Source organism: Hevea brasiliensis, chromosome 13 (genome assembly GCF_030052815.1).
Source record: "Hevea brasiliensis isolate MT/VB/25A 57/8 chromosome 13, ASM3005281v1, whole genome shotgun sequence".
Lineage (NCBI taxonomy): Eukaryota > Viridiplantae > Streptophyta > Magnoliopsida > Malpighiales > Euphorbiaceae > Hevea > Hevea brasiliensis.
The window spans coordinates 81,897,669-81,924,073 of record NC_079505.1 but is presented as its reverse complement, the minus strand read 5'-3'; the positions used below and the strand labels follow the sequence as shown (position 1 = coordinate 81,924,073).

Here is a 26,405-nt window from a genome sequence, read left to right as displayed (position 1 = left end):
CCTGCTTTTCTCCCTCGCAGGTCAATTATTACTGTTTGTATAAACTTGTTAAATCTTAGAATTTCCGCATGTGTTAGAAATGTTTATTTGATTTGGGTCTGTAAACTAAATTATTATTTTTGGGACCTGTAAACTTAATATGCTATGCATGTTTGATGGATTGGATGAGGGAGCTGAGCTCCCATTTATTTTTATGTTGATGAGTATGTGGAGGGTGAGCTGAGCTCCCCAAATGACTATATATTGTGTTTACAGGTCGGGTGAGTCAAAAACTCCCCGTTGGAAAGTCCATTTTTATGGCCGGACTCTGTCCGTTTGTTTTCTTGAAATTGGGCCCAAATGGGCCTTAGAATTGGGTAAATGAACAGTTAAGGCTTACTACGGGCCTCGGGGGCTTTAGGCTGGCCCAGGTCCTAGTGCCGATCCGGCCCATAGGTTGGGTCGTGATATATATTCTCCAGTTTTTTAAAAATTAGTGATGATGGATTTATAAAACAAGAAAGTATCAAGAGGGTTAATTAACTACTACTCCGATACCGCATAAATCAATATTAGGAAATGAAAGAGAATTAGGTTAGATCTTGCATATCTATCAATTCTCTGTGTGTATATATATTAGAATTAAGAGTGTTAAGAGGATTAATTCTGAATATTTTGAATTATTCTATTTATAGAGTCATTATTGGTCAAGAATCATTTTCAAATTAGAACTCTAACTATCAAGCTAGTATCTCGAAATTATATATATATAGAGAGAGATCTCCTATCGTCTAACTATATGTCCGAACATCTAATGAGCGTCATTAAGACGAATAGTATCAATTAGTAGTTTATTTCCTATATTTTAATTTTGTCAAATTAAAAAAAAAAACTCTTTTTAAATATAAAAGAAGTTGAAATATAAAAACTAAATTATTAATTTTTAAAACTTAAAAGATATACTCGTTATTTTTTTATATAACTTAAAGATGAAAATGTTTCTTTCTGTAGAAAAAAAAAAGGAATACAATAGAATTGACTAGAATATAGCTGGCAACTTCTAATTGGCCCCTATACTATATATATTCATCATACTACTACTCTTATCTATGGAGAATCGGATAAGACTAGTAGTCTAGATCATACTATATATTCATTTTATTCCCAAAATTGCATAAAAATAAATGAAAATGAAATATTTCTAAATATATAATTGACATAATTGCATAAAAATATATAAATGGAAATTCGATATTTAAAGTAATTGTTCTATTAATTATAACGTACAATACAATTAAGGTAATTCAACCAAAGTATTTAAGAAATTTTCATTAATTATAATTATAAAAATGATTAAGAAAATTTGACTAAAAAATTAAGAAAAAAAATTTTAATTACTTATAGCTAAAATATAGTTAAAGAAATTTAATTCATCAATAAATATTGGATACAGTTAGGAATAGCAACGGGTTAAATTTTTGTGAGTTTTGGATCTGACTGAATTATAATAGGATGGATTTAAGTAGTGTATAATCGGGTTTGGGATAAGTTTGGTTTTGAAAATAATATCCTTGACAAGTTTGAGCCCGAATTTGAGTTTTACATATTAGATATCTGTTACTTGAACTCGTTTATATAAATACTTAATTAAATATAAAATATATATTTTTATAATAATATTTATAAATTTTTTATATTTTATTTTATATAAAATAGAATTTAAATATTTTATGGAATTGTTAGATTTTTAAAATATAAATTATTAGTTAAAATAATTTTTTATATAAATTATTAATTAAAATCTATAAAATTAAATGAGTTTAGATTTTTTTGAGTAATGATAATTGGTTTTAGGACGATTTTAGGTATTTGAGAATAAATTTTAAGTAAATTTAAAATGAATTTAAGTTTTAAGAATATTAATCAGATTCGAGTTTAAAATTTAAATTATCCTCACAAAGTAGAAAACTTATGTTCTATACTTAGATAAAATATTATTAAGATAAGCAATCACAAAGTCTAAAAAAAATTAATTTTTTATAAATTATAAAATAAATATTAAGTATACTCTAATAAATTAAAAAATAAATTTAACCAAGCTAATAAAATAATTTTTTGAAATTATAAATTAAAGTAATTAAAAAAATAATTAATACCATTAACCTATACATGGAAATATGAGTAAAAGCATTGCAGGCACCGGTGAAGCCTTCCAATTTTGGCTCTTTTGAAAGGAGAATCTAATGTAACCGTGGATTACTATACAGTGGTGGACCCAAGTAGTGTAACGCTAACGCATCTACGTTGTCTTTTTAAGGTTGAAAATCACATGTGGCCCAACTTTCTTTGTCTCATCAACTTCTAACCAATCCCGGCTCACCACATCATTGCATGTGAGAACAATATCTCTGCCTTTTTCCTCCTAATACTCGGAAACTACTAAACTGCCCTTAATTACCATTGATGTAACATATTGTGATTTGCTTGACTACTGCACCCTTTTTGGACCATACAATATTCTCTCTCTAATACTGCTGGCTTTTAAATTACCACTTGGAAAGAATGGTGGGTGGGGGCTATATAGACACTGCTGCTCAACCATCCCTCTCTCTCTCTCTCTCTCTCTCTCTCTCTCTCTGTGCTTCCTGCAGTTGTTTGGAAGAAAGAAAGAGAAATGGGGAATTGTCAAGCTGTAGATGCTGCAACACTAGTCATACAGTACCCAAGTGGGAAAGTGGACAAGTTGTATTGGCCTATGATTGCTGCTGAGGTTATGAAGATGAACCCTGGTCACTATGTGGCTCTTCTCCTCTCCACTACCTTGTATCCGACTCATAAAAATGGTGAATGCCCCACCACCACCACCATCACCACTACCACCACCACCACCACCAACAACAACAACAACTCTCTTCGGATAACGAGAATTAAGCTTCTCAAGCCTACGGATACCCTTGTTCTTGGCCATGTTTATAGACTTATCACTGCACAAGGTTAGTTAATTGTTGTAGTCTTTTCCGACTTCTTTTTTGCTTTATCTATAGAGTTGAATTGATCTTGAGTCCAATTTGCTTTGTGGGTATTTCTTTTGATTCCCTTCAGAGGTTATGAATGGGTTGTTGGCAAAGAAACAAGCAAAGCTGAAGAAAACCCAGTCAGAATCAGCAGGAAAACCAGAGAGGATGAGGGAGATGCACTATTCAGGGCTGGATATTGAAGTAAAAAGATCTGAAATGGAGGACCATCAGGTGAATTCATTTTACATGTATCATATTTTGAAATATGATTTTTCATCAATTTTTGTTTACTTTAATTTGAAAAAAAAGTGGAAAATTATTCAGATTTCATCTGTTTGGAATTTCAGGTTAATTTAAATGTTAGATTGAAACTGTTAAATATGATTTTTTTTTGAAAAAAATATAAAAGAAAACATTAAATGATATATTTATTAAGCTAATTAAGGCACATGTACAAATGATGTTAATTATAATGCATGAAAATTAACTGAACGTTGCAATGATACAAAACTTGTTCAGGTGACCAAAAATGAAAGAAACAGACCAAGAACAGCAACGGCTACCAACTCTGCCAGTGCCGCAGCCAGATCAAGAACATGGCAACCCTCGCTTCAAAGCATCTCAGAGGCTGGCAGCTAATCATGTTTCCATCTTCCCGCCATGCTTACATGAGGAACGGATCAGCTCACCTGCACACAAATCCAGACCTTTATTTTGAACCTGCCAAATTTAATATGCACAGATCTTCCATGTCACTACCTTTATGGCAGAGGGAACTCAATCTGGTCCTTTATTTGTGGATTTCGGTAATTCAAAGTTGTATAGCAAAAGGGTTCTCTCTCAAACATAGTTTTTAGTAAATGTTCTTTTGAAATGAAATTAGACTTCTGCTCAAGCTGGGGGTGACTCCTGTACAGCTGTGTTCTTGATAATTTGTGGCCAACCATCCAACCCAGAAACAAAAGGTTATCTTTTCTAGATAAGAATCAAAGTAAAAACAAAGAAATTTGTCAGATTTCACAGATCAAAATTAGAATCTTAGTAGCTAACTGATCTCATCAACATTTCTCAAAAAAAAAAAAAAAAGAAAGAAAGAAAACCCAAATCTGGCCATGATTTTATACTTCATACATTTGCCAGGCCAGCTAGTTGCCAAGAAGCAAGAATGGTATGGAAGATGTTAAATAAAGAAGCAATATTTAATGTCCAGGTGGTTCGGATTCACATCTGGTGTGCTAAAAAGCTAATAAAAAATGGATTTGACATTTCAATTATTTTAGAACATTTCTTTTTGAAGGTTGAGGTTGAAGCGACAACAATATATAACCAAGTGATTAAGATAGAAATTTGAGATATGAGATGATATTGTCCCTGTTAGTTAGGAATTAATTAGATCAATAAGTATCATCAATTTCCCCAAAGCGGTCATGGATCATCTCCCACCAGAGAGGCACAGAGCTATTCACCATTCAGAAAGTAGAAGCAACAGTTCACTTTACAGAATAGTACTAGCAGGATTGGTTGATGCATCAACTTCAAGACCTGGCTTATATGGATTAAACATCAGCTCCAGAATTTTAGATATATATCACATCTTATATTATTTAATTTGCCATCCCCTTGCCCTGAAAGCAAGTAAAGAGGCCTTCTTGCATCAATCTATTTGCAGATGTCATTTTACTTCTAAAAGGATTGGCCAATAGGGTATTTCAGCTATTTCATTATATGGTTAATTCTTCTTCTTAGATGAAGAAAAGAGATGAATATATTACCAACAATGGTATAGAGAATCAGATAAAAAAAAAACAATGGTATAGAGAAGAGAGTACCGCAATTAAATCACTATTTGACCAAACAAAAGGTTCAACTAGAAAAGTTCACAAAAAAATACCAGTGATGATTAGATCTTTGTACATTTTTGACTTCGAAACAATCATCATATTGATAATTTTCAGTGCATTAAAAGCAGTGGGACTCTTTCTTAATACTGCAAATTATATCATTGGTTTCATTTCTCCCTTCTCTTCCAATCTTCAAGATGCAATACAGACCAGACCACAGCTAGAAAAGTAAAAGATTTTCCCTTTTTCTTTCATTTTAATATATGTATGTTACTCTTTAAGTAGGACAACTGCAGCCAACTCACCATTAGAACATTCTCTAAGCATAAAGAAAGTAGAATATATTTTCTATTGTATATATACATGTGTGTGTATAAGTGGTACGGGTACATGAAGGTGCTTAGAATGCTTCAGCTTGCGGGCCATCAACCGTTTGCCACTATTTACAAAATTTATAGCACTATATATATATATTTTGTCTCTACTTACAACAATCATTGAATATAGAATCAGATTAATGAGTTGTGGAGCAATGAATATGGAATGTAGGCCATGCCATTCTTGATTGAGCTTGCTGGGTCATAATATCTTCCCCACACAAATTAATATTTGAGAATAACAACTCTCTAAACAGATACCATAATTGGCTCTTACTGGTAGTCATGGGCAGCTCAAGTTTCATAGTCCAAACAGTTATGTGCCACTTCTTGCTCACAGAAGAAGACTTTTATGCTCACTACTATTCTCCTCTCAAAAACAAATTTCTCTTTCGGAGATAGTAGGCTGACTCTGGTGATTGAAAGCAAAGGTAGAGCCATGCCGTTCATAATTAGTAATAATTATTTTCAAGGACAGGTTCCTTATTCAAGAAGCATGAAAATGAGACCATCCCCAACTCTTGTTTATATACTACAACTTGTGAATGAGATCTTTGTCTTTTAGCTGAATCCCTTAGTTTCGCCTTAGAAGGCTAGAATCCAAATCTTGCCTCATGCTCACGCATTGCAGACCATAGCTGATGTGATGATGACCAAGAATTTAGTTGTAATTGTGAAGATAGGTACATTATCCACAAGGGTAAAGATGGAATTTTAGAAATGTAGACCATCCTTACAAATAGACAGATAGACTATAGTAAATGCCCAAATGGTTATTTTCTCCCTCTCTTATCCTATCTTATTTTATGGTGTGGCTGCTATTGTTTGTTGGAAAGGACATACTGTGAATACCGCATCCACCTCATATTTCTTTTTCTTGCTCGTAATAATGATCCAGATTAGTGATAAGATGCATTATGAGACCTCTTAATCTGCTGGTAAAACTTCATATATTTTCAATAACCTTTCAGGAGGTAGGCTCTGGGTTAGCTTCACAGCATCCCACAGCCATGACACATGTATGTCTCCTGCAGTTTCTTACAAAGCTCGCCGTTTCCCCATATTTTGCATACCCAAATAAAGGATGAGCCCAGTAAAACATGTTTTATTCTGTAGTTTGATCAAATATGGACATAGCTTCAATTTTACAAAAAGAAAGCAAGCAGCCACCCACCTTAATCAGAGAATAACCCACAAACAAATTGGATTTAAAGCCTATATTTCATCACCGAGGCATGAACTGGTTATTCTGATAGAGGAATTTGCTTCGGCGTGCTAGAGAAAGTTTTTTGATGAAGAGGAGGGAATGAACGAATCAATATATTCTGGAAAAGCACAAAGATGACTAACACATACTGCCATTTATAAGACACTACAACCATAGAGAATTGAAGCATGTCAAAATTTGAACTTGAAAACTAATACAAAACTTTTGTGCTTTAAGTTCATTGTTTATAGGACTGTAAAACGAAAAACTAATTAAACATTCATTTCAAAGCTCACACACGAAAAAAAAAAAAAAAGGAAGGAAAGAAAGAAAGAAAGAAAGCAACAAGCAACAAACTGAATTATCATTTTCATCATATTACATATTATAGCAGTAACTGTAGCACATTTTGCAATTGCGTCGAACTCCTTGAGGTATCACTCATTTCAAGATTTGAGGAAAATTTATATTCTCACTCTGCTGCCAGAGTCTCAGCCACCGGTTTAACCTGGTCTTGCTTGTCAAGTTGGCTAAAATTTCCCTTCTCCTTAAAGAGTTGGTTGTGATGGTGCCTACAATAGAGACGATGCTCATGGGCTACATAGTTTGATGGGCTGATTACACAGCCTCCATGAGCGCACCTGAAACATGCCTTGTGATATGATGTCCCGTCGACTGCCACCTGAAAGAAGCAGAAAGTTGGATTAAAGCAACCATGCATAACAACAATGTCCTACTATTTTTCCATGACTTCAGAATTATGTCCATTCGCCTTAGAAAATCAAGAAAACAAAGGGAAAGTTTGCTAAGACTGGAATTTTTTGAACTTCAGCATCAGTATCTGCATGTTAGTTTCATTGTGTACAGTACAGAAGCATATGACTCAAATTTATTGACCCACAAGTGTATAGCTTGTAGGCCAACCCACAGTTGTTGCTCTTTTCTTCAAGCTTTAATCAAACTTTAACATTGAGTTCCTAGATTGTTTTTCCAATATTCAACTCCATTTACATTAGTTATGCTCAGAGAACTAGTAAACAATCCAGAGCATTTGAGCAGATTATTACTGAATTTAACAGGTTGATTGTCTATTATCTTTCCACTAAGCCCTAAAAGAGGTAAAATTAGCTGTGGTAAATTGAGGTCTAGTTTCCTAATACAAATTATTTCTATAGTCCTAACTACTACAGATTTAAAGCTGATAGTCCCATGCAAATAAACAAGAAATTTGGATTGAAAATGGTGGAAGTTAAGGTAGTTTTTTAGCATTTTTAGAACAACATTCTATTTTTGAAAAACAAAAAAATGTATGTGGACCAGATTCAGTCACTGTTTTCATGAAACAACATAATGACTTGTCATGTTGCCAGAATCATAAAATCATTGAAAAATAAAAACACTCTTTCATTAATTTTAGGCTCACAAATTGCTCAAACAATACGATTTTGCACTGTATAGCAGCACATAATACGACCACATCAACTTGCCACAATTACCTTTTCAAGGGGATAAACTGTTTTCTTGCAAGCAACACATTTATCCTGAGTTCCAGCAAACATGCTTGAAACTTTGGTGTTGCTATGGACCTGCAAGCACAATTTCATTCACAATATTTAACATCTTGAATATCACTTTTGATCTTAACTAATCAAGTACGAAATATTTCTATATTAGATGATTAATATAATCCAGAAACTTAACATATAATACCTGATCGGCAGATCTGTTAACAGTTTTAGGAGTGCCTAGTAATAGAAAGGGGAAAATTAGTACATAAATAAGATGAAAAAGAAGAATTAGCACATCTTATCCTTTAGAGCATCTTAATAACAGCAATCACCTTCAAAGCTTTTATCCAAGCTTCCAGTCATCTTAAATAGTTGATCAAAGTGAGGCTTGCAATACAAAACACCTTCAAAGGATGAGTAATTACTCAGCTGCGAAAGGGGTAGAAGAAAAAGTCAAAATCCCGTATGGAACACAGATCATAGTGCTGTTGTCCAAGTAGTTGAGTACAGATAAGGACACCAAGCTTTTGCTGCAACTTAATCAGTATAATGCCTAGCAGAGATTGAGGATTTCCCAGGATGTCCTGCTTCAGTTCCTTTCAACATTATATTAGGTATCTGCAATCCTAGGCTTTACCAGTTTAAGATTCATAAATTATTGACTGGCCTTCTATGTGCAATCAATCATCATATAGTCATCAATAACATTTAAGTTATTTTATGCAGAAAAATAGGAAATTTAGGGTGAATGAGTTGATACTTGATAGATTATGGAATGATTTTAAAACAAGGCACTAAAGTTGGAATTATAAATAATGCCAAGAGTAATTCAAGTGGTAAGACTTACAGGATACCAACCACTACCACTACCAGATAATGGTGAATTGATGATTTTAAGATTGATGATACTATCAGAGAAATTAGCATGGGCTAAAATTAACATGAATTTTATTAGTTACTCTACTTATTAAGGCATAATGATGCAACTAACTTGAAGACATCAAATATGAATTCCTTTCTCCAAATTAATTCACGGCAGTTGGTGTTGGCTACAAGGGAAGAGGGTGGGGGGAATTGCCAGTACTGTTTTCTGTGTGATGCTGCAGCCTGCAGGTGACCATACTTATCAGCATTCACACAAAGCAGATGTCAACTTAAACAAATTGCTTCATCCAGGTAAAAACTTGATGGGACAAACTCTAAAAGAGACCAGCAACTTGCATCTGTTCAACACTATACATGTTCTTTGGATTGCAGATGTGTTCCCTTGATATTCTAACAGAGTTTTAAAGATTACTAACATTGAACTACACATACATTTCCAAACTAATTTCCCTGTTATTTTTAAATTCTGATATATCTAAGATAGTTTTGGTTCCAAATAGAACAAAATCTCTTTCTTCTATGCTTTTATTTTTGCCTCTTCCTAACTACCCACCAGGCCAACAAAAATAAAAGCAAACAAGCATTGCTTCTTAACCATTCAAAGTCTAAATTTGAGTGACTGCCTGTGGGGCGCACCTCTGCACCACTCAAAATGGGAATACACAAAAGAAATTTATAGCTCAGGAAAATGGAGTTATCAAACAACCAATAAAAGAGGCATTGAATATCCAAACGATCATCCAATTAAACTGGTCAGGTGACAAAAAAGAACCAAACCCTTGTAAACAGCTATATTGGACCCCAGGAAGAGGATAAATAAATTGAAAAAAAAAAAAAAACTTCTTTTTGTATTGAGGCAATAGATGATCAATTGTATTTTAGAGGGTTTCGCATATAGATCACTCATTAACTAGTATCATCTATGAATAGGCTCATAAACGCATCTGACCCATTATACAAGAAGAAATCAGTGTCACTATCCCTTTGGCATGCTTAAATCTAATCGTTCCAATCCAAACACATCATGATCATCATCCAAAATGACAAAAATGACTAACTAAAGGGAAGGTATACTTATAATTGAGCATTATAAATAGGAAAGACATCAAAATAACATGTTAAAATGATGAAATTCAAGAGAAAGTCTCCATCTTTGATTCTCTCTTCACATGAGCTTATCTATATATGCATGTGTGCAGGAACTAGACAACGGAAAGGATATTGAAAAGAAAGAAGAAGTGTTCTCTGACCTTAAGGGTACCCTTACAGTGGTGGCACCTGAAACAAGCCTTGTGATAGACTTTGTTGTCAGCAGTAAGCTGATCCACCAAGTACACCGTCTTCTCACATGCCTTACACTTCTGGGTTGTCCCTGCAAATGTTGCCATATTTGATCAATCTCCTTCACTTTCTCTTTCTCTCTCTCCAACACCCAAATAGTTATCAGCTGAATCAGGAGATAAAGAGAAGACTTCAAAATTCTGAGATTCACAGGTCGCAGATAAACACAGAACTTTAAAAAATGTAAAATTCAAAATAAAATCTATAATTAATTATTTAATTTTATATTCTAAAAAAATTATTATTTATTTTTATTAATAATTTAATGTTTTTATTTAAATTAATCATTATATAAACTGTTAAAAAAAATCCACATTTATAATTAGCTAAAATTAACAAAAAATTTTCTGTAAAAATGTCCTCTGATGGTCCTAAAGTGGACAGTAAAAATCACAGAGGTTTAGAACTGAGAGAGTATGTGTAGCAGTAGTTGTAGGGTCTGAATCTGATCATAATTGACATATTGAATAATATTTTGGCATTATATTTTCACACTCACAGACAGATATGTGAACAACTCAATCCAATTATGATTCTCCATTTTAATATTCTAACTTTCTTTTTTCTCTTTTTCCTTTTTTTTTTTTAATTTCTTTGTCCTTTCATTTTCTTTTCTTTTTCCATGTGTCATCCTATTATTAGTCACTTAAAATAAAAAAAAAATAGGGTGTTACAAGAAATTGTGTTTAGTATAATTTATACGTCAAGTAAATTTATTTATAAGTAAAATAATTTTAGTTTAACTTATAAATTAAAAATTATTTAAAAGAAATTAAAAATTATAAATAAATTATCACTCATTTTTAGTTATCCATTTAGTATAAAATTATTGTTTAATTAAATAAAAGACTATTATTTTATTATTTTTAAAAATATCAATAATATAATTATTTTAGCAAACTCCTAACTACTTAAAAATATTACTTTTTTTCAGTCATGTTATTAAATTAAATTACTTTTAAGCATTTGTTAAAGAACTCTTAAATAATTTTACCAAAAACTCAATTACTTATTTAAATTAACTTATAAATGAAAAAAAAAATAATAATAACACACTCAATTCAATTTTGGTTTCAACTGTCTAAACTAAGCTACATTAAACTATTAAAGTCATTTTTGAAAAGAGCAACTAATGAAATGTGTTATTTTTGAAAAAAAATAAATAAATGAAATGTGTTCTTAATTGCTACTTTTTTCCTTATTATTTCATGTGGATAAAATAATCCAAAGCAAAGAAATTTGATGTCAATTCATTTATAATTGGAATCCCTTTTCTTTTTTTTTTGTTAATAGACAAACTTGAAATTCATTCACAAAATAGGATGAGCTGGATGCTAATTACAGCAGCTGGTCTCACTCTCACATATGACAACCAAACCTTTGAAAACGTTCAGACATCTTATTTGATTTTCAAGATTTCTCAACATGCATTTTTGAAGCCTCCAGCTTCTTTAATTTAAGGAGACCACAAGACTAGACAATAGGACTGGCAATGGGGCCAAGGTTGAATTGCTATCTCGAAGACTGGGTCACCATGCTTCATCAAACTATTTTATGTATTATATACATATAAACCCATCTCCTTGGGTGGTTGTACAATGGAAAGAACAAAGCATTAAAAGTCAAATTAACATCGTATGAACTAATTCTCCGGTTTACCTTATGAGTGTTGAATACGTCCACCAACCAAAACAATATCACATGCACCATCTGGAAACACATCTTCATTGAGAAGGCCCCAACTGGAGTTCTTCAATCGGTGTGCATGCATTTGGGATGATACCAGATGCGAATGATGTGTCCAAAACGACCAAATCTTTAAGGATCATAAGGGGAAAAATTTACAGATCAATGGATTTCCATCCCCATTTCTTTAGTAGAGGCCCAAAAGCACAAAAATTAATATGTACCTGCTGTAATCTTCTGTATATATGCATACATTATGTCATAATATTTATCAAACATAAATTTTAGTCAAGATTAAATTCTATTAGAAAACATGAAAGCAGCAACTTATGCGAGCAAGCATTTGATTAAAACAAAACTGGCTGTTCTGCTTATTTAACACGGAGATAAAATTTATTGAGGGTCTAATGTTGTCATCAGCAATAAAATGGAACACCGGATTGAATATTCATGCACTTTCCCCCGCTTTTTTTCGAGCCTCCTCCCGCATTACTGCTTTGACATAAATTTCATAGCAACAGCCTGAGAAAGAGACACAATATAAGAGTACTGGCATAATAATGAAAAAAAAAAAGATGACAGCAATATCTGGTGAAAATCTATAGTACACAGACATTCTCTATTCCTATTTAAGTAATCACATCAATCACATGCTCTGTTAAGTAATATCATGCTTCAAATTTTTATAAACCTCAAGAACAGGTCAAAAGTAATAGAGACAATGTTACAAGTCACACAAGCCGTTAATTTAGCATATTGGCCATCAATTGTATGCAAAATATTTGAGAAAAGAAAAGCTTGCGATGTTGCTAATAGCTGTTCCTGTTGTTGTTCTAATCAATTTCACAAGCAGGAAAGGTTTTCATATTGAGCAAATGTGAATAAATCAGCTTCCAATGTGAAAAAAATGTTATCCTTAAATGAAGCATATGGAGCAAATGTATGCAATGAGTCAAAGTATATGCAAACACCTAAAGATGAGAAAATGCATAACTTCCCCTTGTGATTCCTACTTCAGCGGGCAGGCCAATCTTTTTGCTTGAAACTGATCAGTGATCACTACAGGTCATACTAAAGGTAAAAAACACATTAAAGCGCAGAGGGGTCCTAAAGCCCAGGTGCAAGCATAACAGTGGATAAGGAAAAGGACATGCATTTCATTAGGCATCAAAAGCACACGTGAACGCACCAAATCCAACCTTCCACTCAAATATCATGAACCAAATTTTATCAAAATGATTTCAAAATGCATCCTTAATGGTTTTTGACATTTTAAATTTGTTGGAAAGGAAGCCAAGTTTTCTGCTTGGAAGAAATTAGCATTAGCAACTTTCTGCTTCTCTATAGCCTAGGAATACCTTGAAAGCTCACATTAATTTACGACAACTAATTTGGATTAAACATTTTCCTTGCAGAATTGACAATCCATTCAACAGGGAGATTTACGTGTAGTGCTGTTGGATGCCTACAACTCCAATTTCCTATTCTCCAAACCACTGAATTTATTTCCTAAGGGGATCATTTTCTTGCTGTGCATATGAGAACCCAAATAACTAATTTCTGAGGTTCGGCTAATGAGAAAACAAGATCCTGATACAGTAAGAAGATGTGAGAATACTAATAACAAAATTTCTTCAACTTAAAGCAGAGACACCAGTATACCTGCTACAACCACAATTGTGAGAACATCTCCAACTCTTTTGAGTCTCTGCACACTCTTCTTATGTGACTTGAATCGCTTAAGAGCTGGGTCTGCTGCCAAGAGCTGCAATGTAAATAACTTAGAACAACAAGGCTCAAAAATTTACAACACCACCTGTGAAGTAAAATATCAAGTTCAGTTATCCACTAATTTGCTCAACATAAAATGTGAAAGTTTCTAGAAAAAAGTTTAGGATATTAACAGAGAAGCATATTGCTCCGAGTCTTCAGACAGGGACCGCTTAATTCGGCTTGCATTCATGCACAAAAAATCCCCAAGTAGATGACTTCTTAGACGGAAAAATGGAAAACATGTCTCAAAATGAAAACAAAATGATGCCATAGTATTTCATCAACGCATGAAAAACTCCAAAAACTTCATTTTCCAACCCACCAAATTGGTGGGTTAACAAGGTTTGAAAACCTCCAATTACTTTAAAAAACATTCCCTTCCTCCCAAACACTAAAAAAAAATTATGAAGGTTTGAAACCCATGAAAAACCTTGCTTTGAAAAACTTTACTTTATGAAACCTTACTTTATTCTATCTCCTCCCAAACACAAGGTCCTTGAACAAGCATGTGAACCAAATGATACCCAAAGGATGCCACTGGACCAATTTGGGGATTTAGATGTTGGATCAACAATAAAGCCAGTGCAATCGAAATTCCAGAACTTTATTAACATGAGCAATAATTCCTCATCTAAAAACGAAAAACTCCATTGAAATGTTGCAAGAGATTCACTTAAAGGCAAAATCTCGATATCTATAAGACCATAACAGCGGATAGACCCTTTTCACCCTGACCGTGCTGAAGATTCTCAGAACGTCATAAAATAAACAACATAAAGGATAAAACATCTTTCCACCCAAAGGAGAAAAAAAAAAAAAAGAGCTTTAAAACCCTAAGCAACTAGCAACATAGAGAGCAGTAACTGAGATAGAGAGAGGAGAAACTCACAGCTTTCTCGCGAGGCCCAGGTTCGACGTGGAATCCACGGCGAGAAAGAGAAAGCGCGTCCTGATTCTTCTGCCAGTTTCACAAAAGAAGAAATAGTAAGAGAAATAGCTAAATCACATTCAAATAAATAAAAAAAAAATCGTTTAGATATAATCACATAAACAAATTACTTGAGAATGAGCTCGAAAATGCGAAGAAATTGTGGAATTATTGAGCAGGAATGCCATTTCTTTTTCCTTCTTCGCGTGAGAAATGATGGAGAGCGAGATCTGAGTGGCTGCTGCTCGATGAGCCCGTGACTGACCCACCAGGGAATCTCTCCTGAAAATTGAAATAATGGATTTTGCAGTGGTGCCCTCCGTGAACTTTCACATTATTTGCTATTTGTACCCATTTTCCGTGTTAATCATCGTTTTTCCTCTAACTCTCTTTTTCTTTTCTTTTTCATACAAAATGTTGATTTTGGTGAAGCCGTGCCTGCCGCCTATAGTTTAGTCAACGGAAGCAGTTGGGTTAATTTTACTAATAGTTTCTAAGTGATTAAATCAGTACTATCTCTCTATTTTAATTTATATTATAAAATTTTTAAAATTGAATATCTAACATCATTAAAATCTTGTGATATCCAGGACAATTTAAACTGATTATCATAATTAAATTTTAATAATTAAATGATGAATCCCATATATTTATATTATATCATTCATTTATGATGCACTATAAAAGAAATTGTCAGTTAAAGATTTTAGTGACATTATCATATCAACAGGATTTTGCTCAAGCTAATCTATAGATGTTAAAGGCCATATTAGTCGAGCTATTTCCTGAAAAAACTCGACTTCTTCAGGCGTTCATAAGGTTATATGAACAAGTTGGTTTTGGATAGGTTTATGCCATTGTTAAATGTGAACCCGTAAGTCCACATAATTGTATATTAATTTCCTTTGCAAAACTATGTTTTTGTCTTCTCATTAATGTTTTATTAATGACAGCATCATGCTAATTTTAGGTTTGCAACGGTAGCTGATACTTTATACAGTGTTTGGGCTAAATATCATCTTCAACTTAATTACAGGTAAATGCGGGCATTTGCTTCTTAAAGTGACTCATGGCTACTACAACTCTGCTCTGTTTTTCTAACACTTCAGTTGTTTAATGGCAATGACATGATTTTGTCTAGTGGAAAAGTTTAGATATTCAGATATGAAAGGTATTTGATGTTGATCAACACATGAGTTTATGTTATGCTGATAATGGAGAATATCCATAATCACAGATATGATATTCTTCATTTTCATATGAAAGCATAACTAATAAAAGAATTATGCTTTCTTCTCATCTAGCAACTTTAATACAAATTGATTAATCTTGGTATCTGAGCTCCCACCCAGTCCGACAGCAGCCTTTGCAAGATCTCTCCATTTAGAGGCTTTATTCTTCATTTCTTCACTCCTCTCTCCAACCATAACCTCCCTGATACATTTCTCAAGTTCCTGTCTCCTTACAATCCCTTCTTCATCTTTCTTAGCTCTTACTCCCACCTTCCACAATTCCTCTATAAACTTGGCATTGGTTGGCTGGTCGCTCCACTGTGTCACCCCTACCATTGGCACTCCTAGGCTCAGCCCCTCCAATGTAGAATTCCATCCACAGTGTGTAACAAAGCAGCCCACAGCTTGGTGAGCTAGGACCTCTAGTTGGTTGCACCATGCCACGACTATCCCTGTCTCGCCTACTGAGCTTATAAAATCAACTGGTAGCTTGTTTTCTGAATCCTTGATAACCCATAGGAAAGGCCAGTTGCTTACTTCTAAACCCCATGCAATTTCTTCAACCTGTTTAGCTGAAATGTCTGCCATGCTTCCAAATGACACATATATTACCGAGTCTGGTGGCTTTGTGTCAAGCCATCTCAGGCACTGGTCAGTTGTTTGTTCCCAGAGACTGGCCCCATAAGCTGTATCTCCATCAATTTGTTGGTCTAGGTAGGCAGATGGCAGGGTTGGACCAACCATCACCACTGGCCACAGTCCCCTCATGGCTCTTACTAGCTTTTCATTTTTCATCAGTCAAAGCAGTGAACAAGTTAGCAATGTAATTATCCATTAAAATTACATATTATCCTCTGAAAATATAATTATTAACTTCAACTAATGACCATTGAATATAATTATCATCAATCCTAAAATAATCCAAATTAAAAAAATAATAATAAAAGAATTGCATTCAATAAAAATTATCCCAAACTTCAGTTACCTCAATCTCTAGCTCTTCGAAGGAGTTGCAGAACACCCAATCATTTTTATCTAAACTGTGAAATTTCTGCAAGATTGTTTCTAAATAAGCAGAGTGAGTTGTTGGGGATGCCAGAAAACTTGGCAATTCATAGAAGTCTAGTGAAGGAAGGCCAGGCAAAGACACAGGCACAGTTTCTTGCTTCACAGGAAGAGTGAGGAGACCCTGATCAATTTGCCAATACATGGAGCAGACAGAAGCTGAATTGGTCAAAAATACAGCAGCATATATCCCAAGTTGTTTTGCTACATCAACAGCCCAAGTCAGCAATGAATCATACACAATACATGTAACAGGGAAGCCTGAGGCATTGAACTTCAAGATGAGCTCAGTAAGAGTTCTTGAACCAACTGTCTTGAATGATTCTAGGTAGGCCTCTACACCTGAGGATTGCTTGAAGCCGCCTTCATCAAAGCCATCAGATATGGGCTCAACGCCTACGTTGGGGGCATGGATCGAGTTTACTGTGTAAGGGGTGGTGGCGAAAGTGGCCTTGACTCCTTTGGAGGCCAAGCGCTTAGCAAACTGAAGGAGGGGGTTAATGTGGCCTTGAGCAGGATAAGGGATAACAATGACATGGCATCTTGGATCGGCCATCAGCTTTGTTTGTAATTATTTTATTTTGGGTTCACTCTTTGATTTGGATATCTATTTATAGGTCTTGGGCATGCTTGTGGAATTAATGCGCAAACATGGCCACAGAAAATAGACCCAACTGCCGGTTTGATTCAGATTGAAACTGACGATTCAAAGTTAAAATCACAGAAAATCTGATTCATACACATCTTCCTGTGAGAACATCATATAGGGCTATACAAGAGGAAGTATCGGAGGTGGTGGAATAGAAACCCTTTTTTCTTTCTCCTTTTCTTTTCTCAAGATTTCTAAAGTAAGTTCATAAATTAGTAAATAATTTTTCCTTTAAATCAAAAGCTTAGCCTTCCTCATCTACTGCTCAACCCTCTAAAAGTATTTCATCTTCAGAATCTATGGAGGAAGATAAAGTTAAACCCAAAGTTCAGGATCAATCAATTTGATAAAAATCTCAGAGTCTTGCTTTAACAAAAAAAATTTGATTATGAATTTAAACAAAAAGAGTCAAAAATTAAAAAGTTAAAGTCTCTCATTGCTCAAATAGAAACTGACTTAGGCAAAAAGAAACCATCTTCATTTGACAATGACCATCATAATCTATTTCTTATCCCTTTTGATTATAATCATTTTTCTTCATTTTATCTACCCTCTACCTATAAGTCATTTTATTAGGTAAACTCATTCTATCATACAAATCTTTATCCTCTGTTTTTCTACAAAAGTGCTGGATTAGAAAAGTCAGCATAGAATTTTGCATATGAACAGCTTCGTATATTTGATAAATTATTATGAAACTTTTTTAAAACAGTGATGAAGGTTATATATATATATATATATATATATATATATATATATATATATATTGTACAGTAGTGTTTGTGATCGCACGCTGACAATAGCAACGGTGAAAATGATGATAGCTGTTCAGCAACAGCAGTTACGGGTCACACAAGCTACAGCAATTTAAGAATTTTGGCTACTAAAACCTGTCCCCACCTGCTAAACAGATGTATATATGGACAAAAACAGTCACTGATCAGAATTGTGATGTTACTTAAAAATGAAAATTTTCAAGATGCTTTTTTCATCCCAGAAGATATTGAATGGTGCCCGCGAGCAACGTAGCAAATAGCAAGATTCAATTTCACACAGTGTTTATAAAAGATTCAATTTCTTTTATTGAACAAATGCACAAATACAATAATACAACATGAAAGGTACAGAATTTCAAGCACAAGTGTTTTTTTCGCGGCTGTTAACTCTTGTATTCAGGCTTCAACTTAAGCAATGCATTGCATCTACATATATACAGTTTAATGTCAAAAGAAAAGATTTCCTAATCTCCACGGCTGAACCAAAATATATATAGATCAGATGTATCTACAACTTTTGACCCCGAACTGTATCCAAAACTGCACAAAATTTTACTCGGGCAGCACTTTCTAATACTATATTCGCCACTGTCATTATAATTTGTGCATATTCCACTAATATCTATGAATTTCTCGAACACAAGTCTTTTTTAAAGCCACATGTTTCCTAATAGAGAACCATTTCAACACACTAGAGATCTTTGTCCATCTCCTCTGAGCCTTATCCACTGCAACAGCTGTCGAACGCGTCAACAAGAAGCCATCCAGAGCACTTTGCAAGTCAGCTGATGCTTCAAAACTAAGGTTCTGAGACTGAAGATCTGTATCAAAAAACCGCAGATGATCCTCATTACAGAAAGCTTGAGTCACGGCATCAGTCTCACATATGAGAGGGTTGGAGACTTGGCCTGGGAAACTCAATGTCTGATCATATCTAAGACCCATATTTTCAATACTGCACAAGGCATAATCATCCAAGCTGCTCACACCCCCCACAGAATAGATAGATGAAATGGTATCAGGAGAAGAAGCATTTGGTTGTGCATAATCAAATCCGCTCATCTTGTGTGAAGAAGCCAAAAGCTTGCTTCCATTAGAATTCTCTGTCCTGGGTGAACTTGAGGGGTAAGGAATGTTGAACAAGTGTGAAGAGCCATCCACAAGAGACGCTTCATCATCAAAGGAGATAACCTCCTCTGGGTGTTCAAATGCAGCAATTACCAAATTTTGAGCATCAACCTGAAGGCAAAGTTGACCACAAGAAGCCATAAATGACAGACAAACAAGTACCAAAAAATCCAAGTAAAACAAAATATGGGGTTAAAACAAAGTTGGCATGCCTTCTCAGTTTCAGACAGCTTATCTACAGGAACATACTGGCAATCTGAAATTAGTCCCATAACTTGTCCCACAACATTGAAGACCACACCACTTTTCTGTTGAGAACCAGAAGAGTAATACAAGTACATTCTCTTATCAAGGACACAAGTCCGTGCATGTTCTACAGTTACTTCCCACATCTTAGCAGACATTCCTGCGCCAAGAACCTGCATACAATCCAGATAAACGTTGATACAAATCCAAGGACACTAGAATCCTCATTTTAGGTAATCATAGCAGCTGAACTTATTCATGAAAGTCATAAAACTTTTATAAGGCATAGACACAGAAATTTGAACACTAAGGTTAAGTTTCTGGTTCTCCATTTTTATGAATGTGGCAACCTTGGAGAAGCATTTAGCAGCCTAGGGCAATGAACAAAGATTTTCACCTCACATGGGCTAAATCACAATGAAACTTGAAGCATGATCAGTCAGATACATGTTTATGGGGTTTATATTGATCAGTCACACAAACAAAAGGTGTCAACATCAATCAAGAAATTGCTTTCAACTTAGGCACTGATTTCTAAGTTTTTTAAGGTGACTAGGTGTTCCAGTTATGGACAGGCATTTTCTTTTCACCAATTTCTAACTTTGATAAAACAATTGATTATTTTCTAATTTCAAAAAAAAATATTATCAGTTTATAGATGCAGCACCCTAAAAAATTTAAAAAGGAAAAAAAGAAAAACTAGAGAACATTTTGCTAAGAAAAAAAGAAAAACTAGAGAACATTTTGCTAAGTGAAATATAATAAGTACTGTAAAGGTATAAACTATAATGTATGCAATAAAAGCAGCAAATTCTTACATGACGAAGCCTTTGAGGGTCCATGAAGAGCTGAGTCAGGAAATCCTTCACATTGTTGATATTTTCCCTACTCAATCGCTTGTGGAAAGCCCCATCTTTTCCAATCTTTTCTAATCTCCATACTTCATCAAAAAGAGATGGAGGATGGTGCTTCTTGTACACTATAACAAGAAACCAATGGTGAAAACAAAGTTCTCTTGCGTCTAATTCTCATGATCGCTAATCTAAAACCTCTTTCTCCTCATAACTTATTTGGAATTCCCAGAATGTGTTCATTTCATACAATTTACCAGAATGCCAACATCAGTATTATAAAGTTATCTATTCAGAAAGTCTAAATAAAATGCCCCCACTCCCTGGCTCAGGCAGTTTGTTTTTATTCAAGGCACATTTGTAGTCATAAGAACGCTAATCCAATAATTTTCAATATTTTCATAATAGTCAATTGCTAAGATATCTTGTCACAGAATGCTTCCAACCAACAATTCTACAGCACAGATATTTATTATGTTTTTTCTCAATTTTCCAGAGTTTCAATTTTCACTCTCTCCTTTTGCAAGTTAAAAAGTATTTTAAATTCTGTGATAATAATATCCTTACTCATCAAATATGAATGCATGAATAAGTACTCACATTCTCCACGGTGATCCCTGACAATGAAAGATTCTGTCTTTGCCTCCCTTATATTAGTTCCATCAAAATTATCCACAACTCTTGCCCCAAGCCTGAACCTACGGCTTCTAGTCCAGCTTGAATTATCTGTAAATGAAAGTTCACCCGCTATACCAATGCCTTCACTTAGATTCAGAAACACATCTCCTGTAAGAAGGGGTTTCTTTCCTTCTCTCTCTCTGACAATGTTACTCTTAAACTCATCATGTGTCCAACTGTCACCCTCATCACCATCAAAATCACCTTCAAGAACAATAATTTCCACCTTGGCAGAAGCTTGAGGCCCAGAGTTAACTATTTTCCCAGTAAGAATATCAATCAAAGCTACTTGTATAGAAGAACATTCTTCTCCTTCAATTCGAGCTCCAGTGAACACTGGAAGAGAGAGTTTGTTTGAGAACTGCAGTTTTAAGCTTCTGGATTCAGGAGAATCTTTTTCTTTCCCACTATTTCTGCACAAAAATGCAAGAAAGAAGCACAAGATTACACAATTCTAGTGCCAGGCATTAATTCAGGATGGATAAAGTTCTCAAAAACTTTGGAAATTGATTCTTACCTTTTAATGCTAGCCAAATGTTTTTTAAGAGCTAATTCAACTTCTTCTTTGACCTGTAAAAGCAAAATATGGATAATTGATTATCAATATATGATCAAATGAGTTATATGCTTTGTTCATAAACAGCAACAGTAAATGGGATGTCAACAGTTAAATGAAATAGAGCATTTTGGCAAGCATTCCTTTCATTTACAGTTGCTAAAGCATGTTGAGTGTAAGATTGACTAAATCTTAATTAAATATGAATTTCCTGAAATTGATGATTCACATATAATGGTAGAAGAAAAGGTTTAGACCATAAAACAGTCTGGCCAGTACAACAGATATTGTCATATTCCTTCTGAATAGGACCTCCAGTTCAATTTTCTCAAGCTTGGCACTCACTAAATGGCTTGAAACATGCGCTCCAAATTTCAGCTTATTTTCGATTCCAAGTCCATGATAAGTAATCTAGGATTTCTGATGGCTTAAAAACTAACTCAGTGAAAAAGACAACAGTATCATGATAAGCCATCCTCACACCATCATGCAAAAAGAAATATCCTCAATCACAAATTTACAAAGGAATTAATGGATTAATAAACAGATCATGGAAAAACACATACCACCCTACGAATCAATGGCTCCAGAATAGGTTCCAAAAAATGCTGGACAGATTGCATCTTAATCACCTCCTGAACCACACTAGACATTATAAACAAGCGCATTAGTTGCTGAATGAGCAAGTCGAGAAAACCATAACAAGCACAAGATTTACAAACATTAAGATCCAAAAGGAAAGGTGTTGACGAGGATAATCCTTTTGGGGGGAAAAAGGTCGGTGTCCATTAACAACAACTGTCAACGTAAAGGCACTCATGTTCCAGTTCCACTAAAGAATGCACAGACCAAAACAAATTTCATGCAGTGGATACACCCAACATACCAATTCATCAACTGCACTCACAACCAGCATTTCCCCTACCATTCAGAAATCCTAATGTCTCATTTAACAGAACCACCAAAATTAATCCTCCACATAACAATTTGAAAGAAATTCAGTAACACCGTTCATTAACAATTTCATCTTTTCCAGTTTTGCCTTATAAAATTTCAATCATTCTCATCATGGGCAGAGCACACAAAATCAATTTCAACTAAGAAGGCAAAGTATGCAAAGTTTTCACTTTTGTTTCAACTTTCCTTACAGAATCACAAACTTAGACAATCTCAATCAAGTTCAATAATTGAACAAAACCCATTTCACTCATTCAATAAAATCACATTCCAAGAAATTAAAAAAGAAAAAAAAAGAAAACTTACTTCTTCAAATTAAACCTCCTCCTCTTCTCTTCCGGACTATGCCCTTCCGAATGAGACTTGGGCTCCTCAGGGTGCCTCTTCTGCGACATTATGACAACCCAAAAGAAAACCAAATCCCAGCCCCAAAAAAAGGAGCAACAAGAACACTATCTGTTGCTGGTATAGGCAATAACAAGAAGCAGCGATCATCAAAGAAACCAACAACAGAAACAGACAAAGAGACCAACATGCGGCACACAGCACGAAGAATTAAGAGAGGAAGGGAATAATATTATCTATGTGCAGGAAGAGGAAAACAGATATTTATATCAAAGCAATAATTGTTCATGAATGATTTGAACACCAAAAAAAAAAAAAAAAGAAATCTGATGTGGTGCCTCAGCTTTCGTGTGGATGTGGGTGTGTCGTACATGCACATATATATGTATGTTTGTAGAGTGTGGTGTATGTGTTACCATCCATCATCTGGGTTTGGCCGCATCTGGTTTGCCTCTTCGCTCATCTTCCAGGCTCGTCTTTTTGGCAGTGAAATCGCATACAGTGAACTACCGTTTCTGTGAGACGAGACGAGAGATAGAGAGAGAAGACAGAAAGTGTGGGGTCCACTCAAAGCGCGTTATAGACTTGGGGATTAGTGGGGTCCTTATGATCCAACACGGTTTCAAGTGATTTTTTTTTTAATTATGTTTATATTTCTTTTTATAATATTTTTTTTTGAAATGTATAATATTAGTAATAGATGATCAATTTGAAGCAATACTCAACTTGAAAATATTTTTTTTTAATTTATAATTATTTTATTTTTAGTGAAATAAATCTTATTTATAGGTCATTATTAAATGAAGTTATATTAATTTATTTAATAATAAAGGTAATAAAATATAAATAACGTGAATAAAAGATAAAATAATAATATAAATAAAAAATAATATGGAAAAGAATCAATATTAACTTATTATAATATAATTTAGGAAAAATAATATTTAATTTCTATATTACAATAAAATTAATTATTTGAATTCTTATTTAAACCAACACATTTAATTATTTCTTAAATTTTGATTATGTACATTTCATTTTTTTTATTTATTTTTTAATTTTTATCATTAATAATAAACAATTTCCGTAAGTAAATTTTTATCATTATAAATATTTTTGTCCCAAATTTTTACTGTTATTTATACTTATTTCTCATATTAATCACGTTTTAATATTTTAATTAATAGTTAAATTGATAAAAAGAAGAGAGAAATTAAATAATTTACAAAATTAAATATGAGTGATTAAAATTTATTTTATATTTTCATAAATACAAAGATCAAATCACTAATATTGATACAATTAATCAATAATTTTCAATTAAGATAACAAAGTTAGAGAATAAATTTTTTAAGTCAAATTTACATAATTTTCATTTAAATAGCTAAAATATAAAGAATATATATATATATATATATATATTAAAAAATTTATTAGATTATAATTAATATTTTATAAATATTTCACGTAAAAGTCATATTGATTGGTATGATAGAGACGTTTTTTTTTTTTTTTTAAAGAACATGCATAATATTTGAATTAAAAATTATTTTTTAAAATTAGGAAATGTTGGTATAATCTTTGTAGATCAAACTTGCCACGTTTGAAACAAAAAAAAAAAAAAAAAAGGTGGCAGATCAATGCATTTAATCCAAGACATCACTGCTTGAGTCATGAGGTGGCTAAACGGCGCCGCATTTTTAATTATTTATTAATTATATTATTGGCACAAGTGTAGGTACAAAAATGTCTGACTGAGATAAGAACCTATTCGATTCCGACCAATCTTTTGTTTAGGTGGACAGCCCAACCAATAAGTATCAATATAAATTAGGCGACGTGTCGTCTTATTCATTCATTTTATAATATTAATTTCTCCTTTACAACAAAACCTAAGTAATTTCCTTTTTTTTAAAAAAAAAAAAAAAACCTTATCCAAATCTTTCGTGAATTTATAATATAAAAAATATAATTTTCTTTTTTATAGTATGTTTATTATTTATCTAAAATACAAAGTTTAATCAGTCAGTTTGACAATTCAAATCAAATACTTACATGTATAATGACGTGGGAGTATTAATTATAACTCAAGTTGATTTTTTTTTTTTTAATTTACGGCAGTATTAAGGATTTGAAAAAAAAAATTGAACTTATTTGAATAATTAATGCTGCAAAACTTGACGTATTCGTTTTTAATTTGAATTCAAACGCATGCAAAATGCCAAAGATTAGGAATAACTTATAAATAATCATTAAGAAAATGATAAACAATTCGTTGTATTTATATATATGGCTCATGAAACACAGGCACCAGAGAAAGTAAACCCAACGATATTTGGTTTAGGTCAATTAATAAATGTTAATTAATATTCTAAGAGACGTTAATTTATTTTTTAAGTGTATTTAATATAAATTTAAATTTATATATTAGTGAGAATCGAAGGATAATCTGTTTAGTTTTTCTCTATTTTTAAAATATTGAAAATAGAAAATTTTGAGTTTGAATCTATAAAAAATAATATAACTTGATTTATAAACCTTCATTAAATTAAAAATTTATTTAATAATTTTTTAATGAGTTCAAATTAATACCACTCATTGGAAAAACTTTCATATAAATTAAATATTTATATGCTTAACCTGATTGATTAAGAGACTAAACGTATTATTTGTTTGAAGAGTATCAAATTCAAATCTTCACTCTCTTAATTTTCTTATAAAAAATTATTATAGAATTTATGCCTAATTAATTAAAATATACACATAATTAAACCATTATCTTCAATACATTTAAAATTGATTTTATGCATATTAAGGTTTTTTTTACAGCGATAATAAATTTAATAATATGATTAAATTAATTATATATATTAAGATTTGTGAATAATCAATTAAATCAAACTGTGCATAATAATTACATAAATTTAACTACAAATATTTCGACTTGATAGTTATTAAACTCATTCTCATATAAGATATAATTTTTAATAACATTATTTAATTATTTAATAAAAAAATTATTAAATTTATTTTTATATAAAATAAAATTTATAGAAATCCCACCCTTCACATGCAATAATTCATCTCTGCAATATAAACAAATCTCAATCACTAAATTTACTATTTGAAGTGATAACAATTATATATATATATATATATATATATATATATATATATATATATATATATATATACTATGATGGAAAATTTTAAAAAAAAATTTTTCTATAAAATCAATAATTGAATAAGAATTCTAGTGAATCCATATATTACATAAATCACATGAAAGCTAATTCTTACCGGAATGATAAGGTTAGGTTCAAATGACAAGCTCCTTAAATCTCTGTCTCCTTTCTTTGTGGCTGCTTTAATCACAATAA

The 26,405-nt window shown here is 32.8% G+C and overlaps 5 protein-coding genes across 6 annotated transcripts; 1 reads left to right on the top strand and 4 right to left on the bottom strand.

Annotated features, from left to right (window-relative positions):
• Positions 1-2,537: 2,537 nt before the first annotated feature.
• LOC110648925 (uncharacterized) lies at positions 2,538-3,891 on the top strand. Its single transcript, XM_021803302.2, has 3 exons — positions 2,538-2,972; positions 3,082-3,227; positions 3,516-3,891. The coding sequence occupies exons 1-3, from the start codon at positions 2,654-2,656 to the stop codon at positions 3,633-3,635; spliced, it is 585 nt and encodes a 194-aa protein (XP_021658994.1). The 5' UTR covers positions 2,538-2,653; the 3' UTR covers positions 3,636-3,891.
• Positions 3,892-6,595: 2,704 nt separating this feature from the next.
• Positions 6,596-10,344, bottom strand: LOC110648926 (LIM domain-containing protein WLIM1). Its single transcript, XM_021803303.2, has 5 exons — positions 10,065-10,344; positions 8,262-8,358; positions 8,132-8,166; positions 7,918-8,007; positions 6,596-7,103 (listed from the first exon to the last, which is right to left on the bottom strand). Exons 1-5 carry the CDS (start codon positions 10,200-10,202, stop codon positions 6,894-6,896), a joined length of 570 nt encoding a protein of 189 aa, XP_021658995.1. The 5' UTR covers positions 10,203-10,344; the 3' UTR covers positions 6,596-6,893.
• Positions 10,345-12,062: 1,718 nt separating this feature from the next.
• On the bottom strand, positions 12,063-15,196 carry LOC110648927 (succinate dehydrogenase subunit 7B, mitochondrial). The gene is made up of 4 exons (XM_021803304.2): positions 14,674-15,196; positions 14,504-14,572; positions 13,504-13,606; positions 12,063-12,363 (listed from the first exon to the last, which is right to left on the bottom strand). Exons 1-4 carry the CDS (start codon positions 14,728-14,730, stop codon positions 12,290-12,292), a joined length of 303 nt encoding a protein of 100 aa, XP_021658996.2. The 5' UTR covers positions 14,731-15,196; the 3' UTR covers positions 12,063-12,289.
• Positions 15,197-15,673: 477 nt separating this feature from the next.
• LOC110648928 (UDP-glycosyltransferase 74B1) lies at positions 15,674-17,763 on the bottom strand. Its single transcript, XM_021803305.2, has 2 exons — positions 16,760-17,763; positions 15,674-16,554 (listed from the first exon to the last, which is right to left on the bottom strand). Exons 1-2 carry the CDS (start codon positions 17,393-17,395, stop codon positions 15,826-15,828), a joined length of 1,365 nt encoding a protein of 454 aa, XP_021658997.1. The 5' UTR covers positions 17,396-17,763; the 3' UTR covers positions 15,674-15,825.
• A 783-nt stretch (positions 17,764-18,546) lies between these two features.
• LOC110648924 (calmodulin-binding protein 60 A) lies at positions 18,547-23,598 on the bottom strand. Of its 2 annotated transcripts, XM_058132496.1 has the most exons (8): positions 23,442-23,598; positions 22,987-23,142; positions 22,290-22,368; positions 21,685-21,737; positions 21,090-21,580; positions 20,457-20,617; positions 19,605-19,811; positions 18,547-19,503 (listed from the first exon to the last, which is right to left on the bottom strand). In XM_058132496.1, the coding sequence occupies exons 2-8, from the start codon at positions 23,073-23,075 to the stop codon at positions 18,880-18,882; spliced, it is 1,704 nt and encodes a 567-aa protein (XP_057988479.1). In that variant the 5' UTR covers positions 23,076-23,142; positions 23,442-23,598; the 3' UTR covers positions 18,547-18,879. The 2 variants fall into 2 exon arrangements, with proteins under 2 accessions (XP_057988479.1, XP_057988480.1); XM_058132497.1 differs by lacking the exon at positions 23,442-23,598 and having other exon boundaries at positions 22,290-22,358; positions 22,987-23,418.
• Between the last annotated feature and the right edge of the window lie 2,807 nt (positions 23,599-26,405).

Excerpts from the sequence above, each read along its gene's own strand:
- LOC110648927 (XM_021803304.2), bottom strand. The coding sequence starts at position 14,730 with ATGGCATTCCTGCTCAATAATTCCACAATTTCTTCGCATTTTCGAGCT. Across the intron at positions 14,573-14,673 it reads ATTTTCGAGCTCATTCTCAA|AAGAATCAGGACGCGCTTTC; the intron begins GTAATTTGTTTA and ends TGAAACTGGCAG. Across the intron at positions 12,364-13,503 it reads CACAATTGTGGTTGTAGCAG|GCTGTTGCTATGAAATTTAT; the intron begins GTATACTGGTGT and ends TCTCTTTCTCAG.
- LOC110648926 (XM_021803303.2), bottom strand. The coding sequence starts at position 10,202 with ATGGCAACATTTGCAGGGACAACCCAGAAGTGTAAGGCATGTGAGAAG. Across the intron at positions 8,167-8,261 it reads CTTGGATAAAAGCTTTGAAG|GCACTCCTAAAACTGTTAAC; the intron begins GTGATTGCTGTT and ends TTCTATTACTAG. Across the intron at positions 7,104-7,917 it reads CAGTTTATCCCCTTGAAAAG|GTGGCAGTCGACGGGACATC; the intron begins GTAATTGTGGCA and ends TGCTTCTTTCAG.
- LOC110648924 (XM_058132496.1), bottom strand. The coding sequence starts at position 23,075 with ATGTCGCAGAAGAGGCACCCTGAGGAGCCCAAGTCTCATTCGGAAGGG. Across the intron at positions 21,738-22,289 it reads AGCCATTGATTCGTAGGGTG|GTCAAAGAAGAAGTTGAATT; the intron begins GTATGTGTTTTT and ends TTGCTTTTACAG. Across the intron at positions 20,618-21,089 it reads CAGGGATCACCGTGGAGAAT|TGTACAAGAAGCACCATCCT; the intron begins GTGAGTACTTAT and ends TTCTTGTTATAG.
- LOC110648925 (XM_021803302.2), top strand. The coding sequence starts at position 2,654 with ATGGGGAATTGTCAAGCTGTAGATGCTGCAACACTAGTCATACAGTAC. Across the intron at positions 2,973-3,081 it reads TAGACTTATCACTGCACAAG|AGGTTATGAATGGGTTGTTG; the intron begins GTTAGTTAATTG and ends GATTCCCTTCAG. Across the intron at positions 3,228-3,515 it reads CTGAAATGGAGGACCATCAG|GTGACCAAAAATGAAAGAAA; the intron begins GTGAATTCATTT and ends AAACTTGTTCAG.
- LOC110648928 (XM_021803305.2), bottom strand. The coding sequence starts at position 17,395 with ATGGCCGATCCAAGATGCCATGTCATTGTTATCCCTTATCCTGCTCAA. Across the intron at positions 16,555-16,759 it reads TCGAAGAGCTAGAGATTGAG|CTAGTAAGAGCCATGAGGGG; the intron begins GTAACTGAAGTT and ends AAAAATGAAAAG.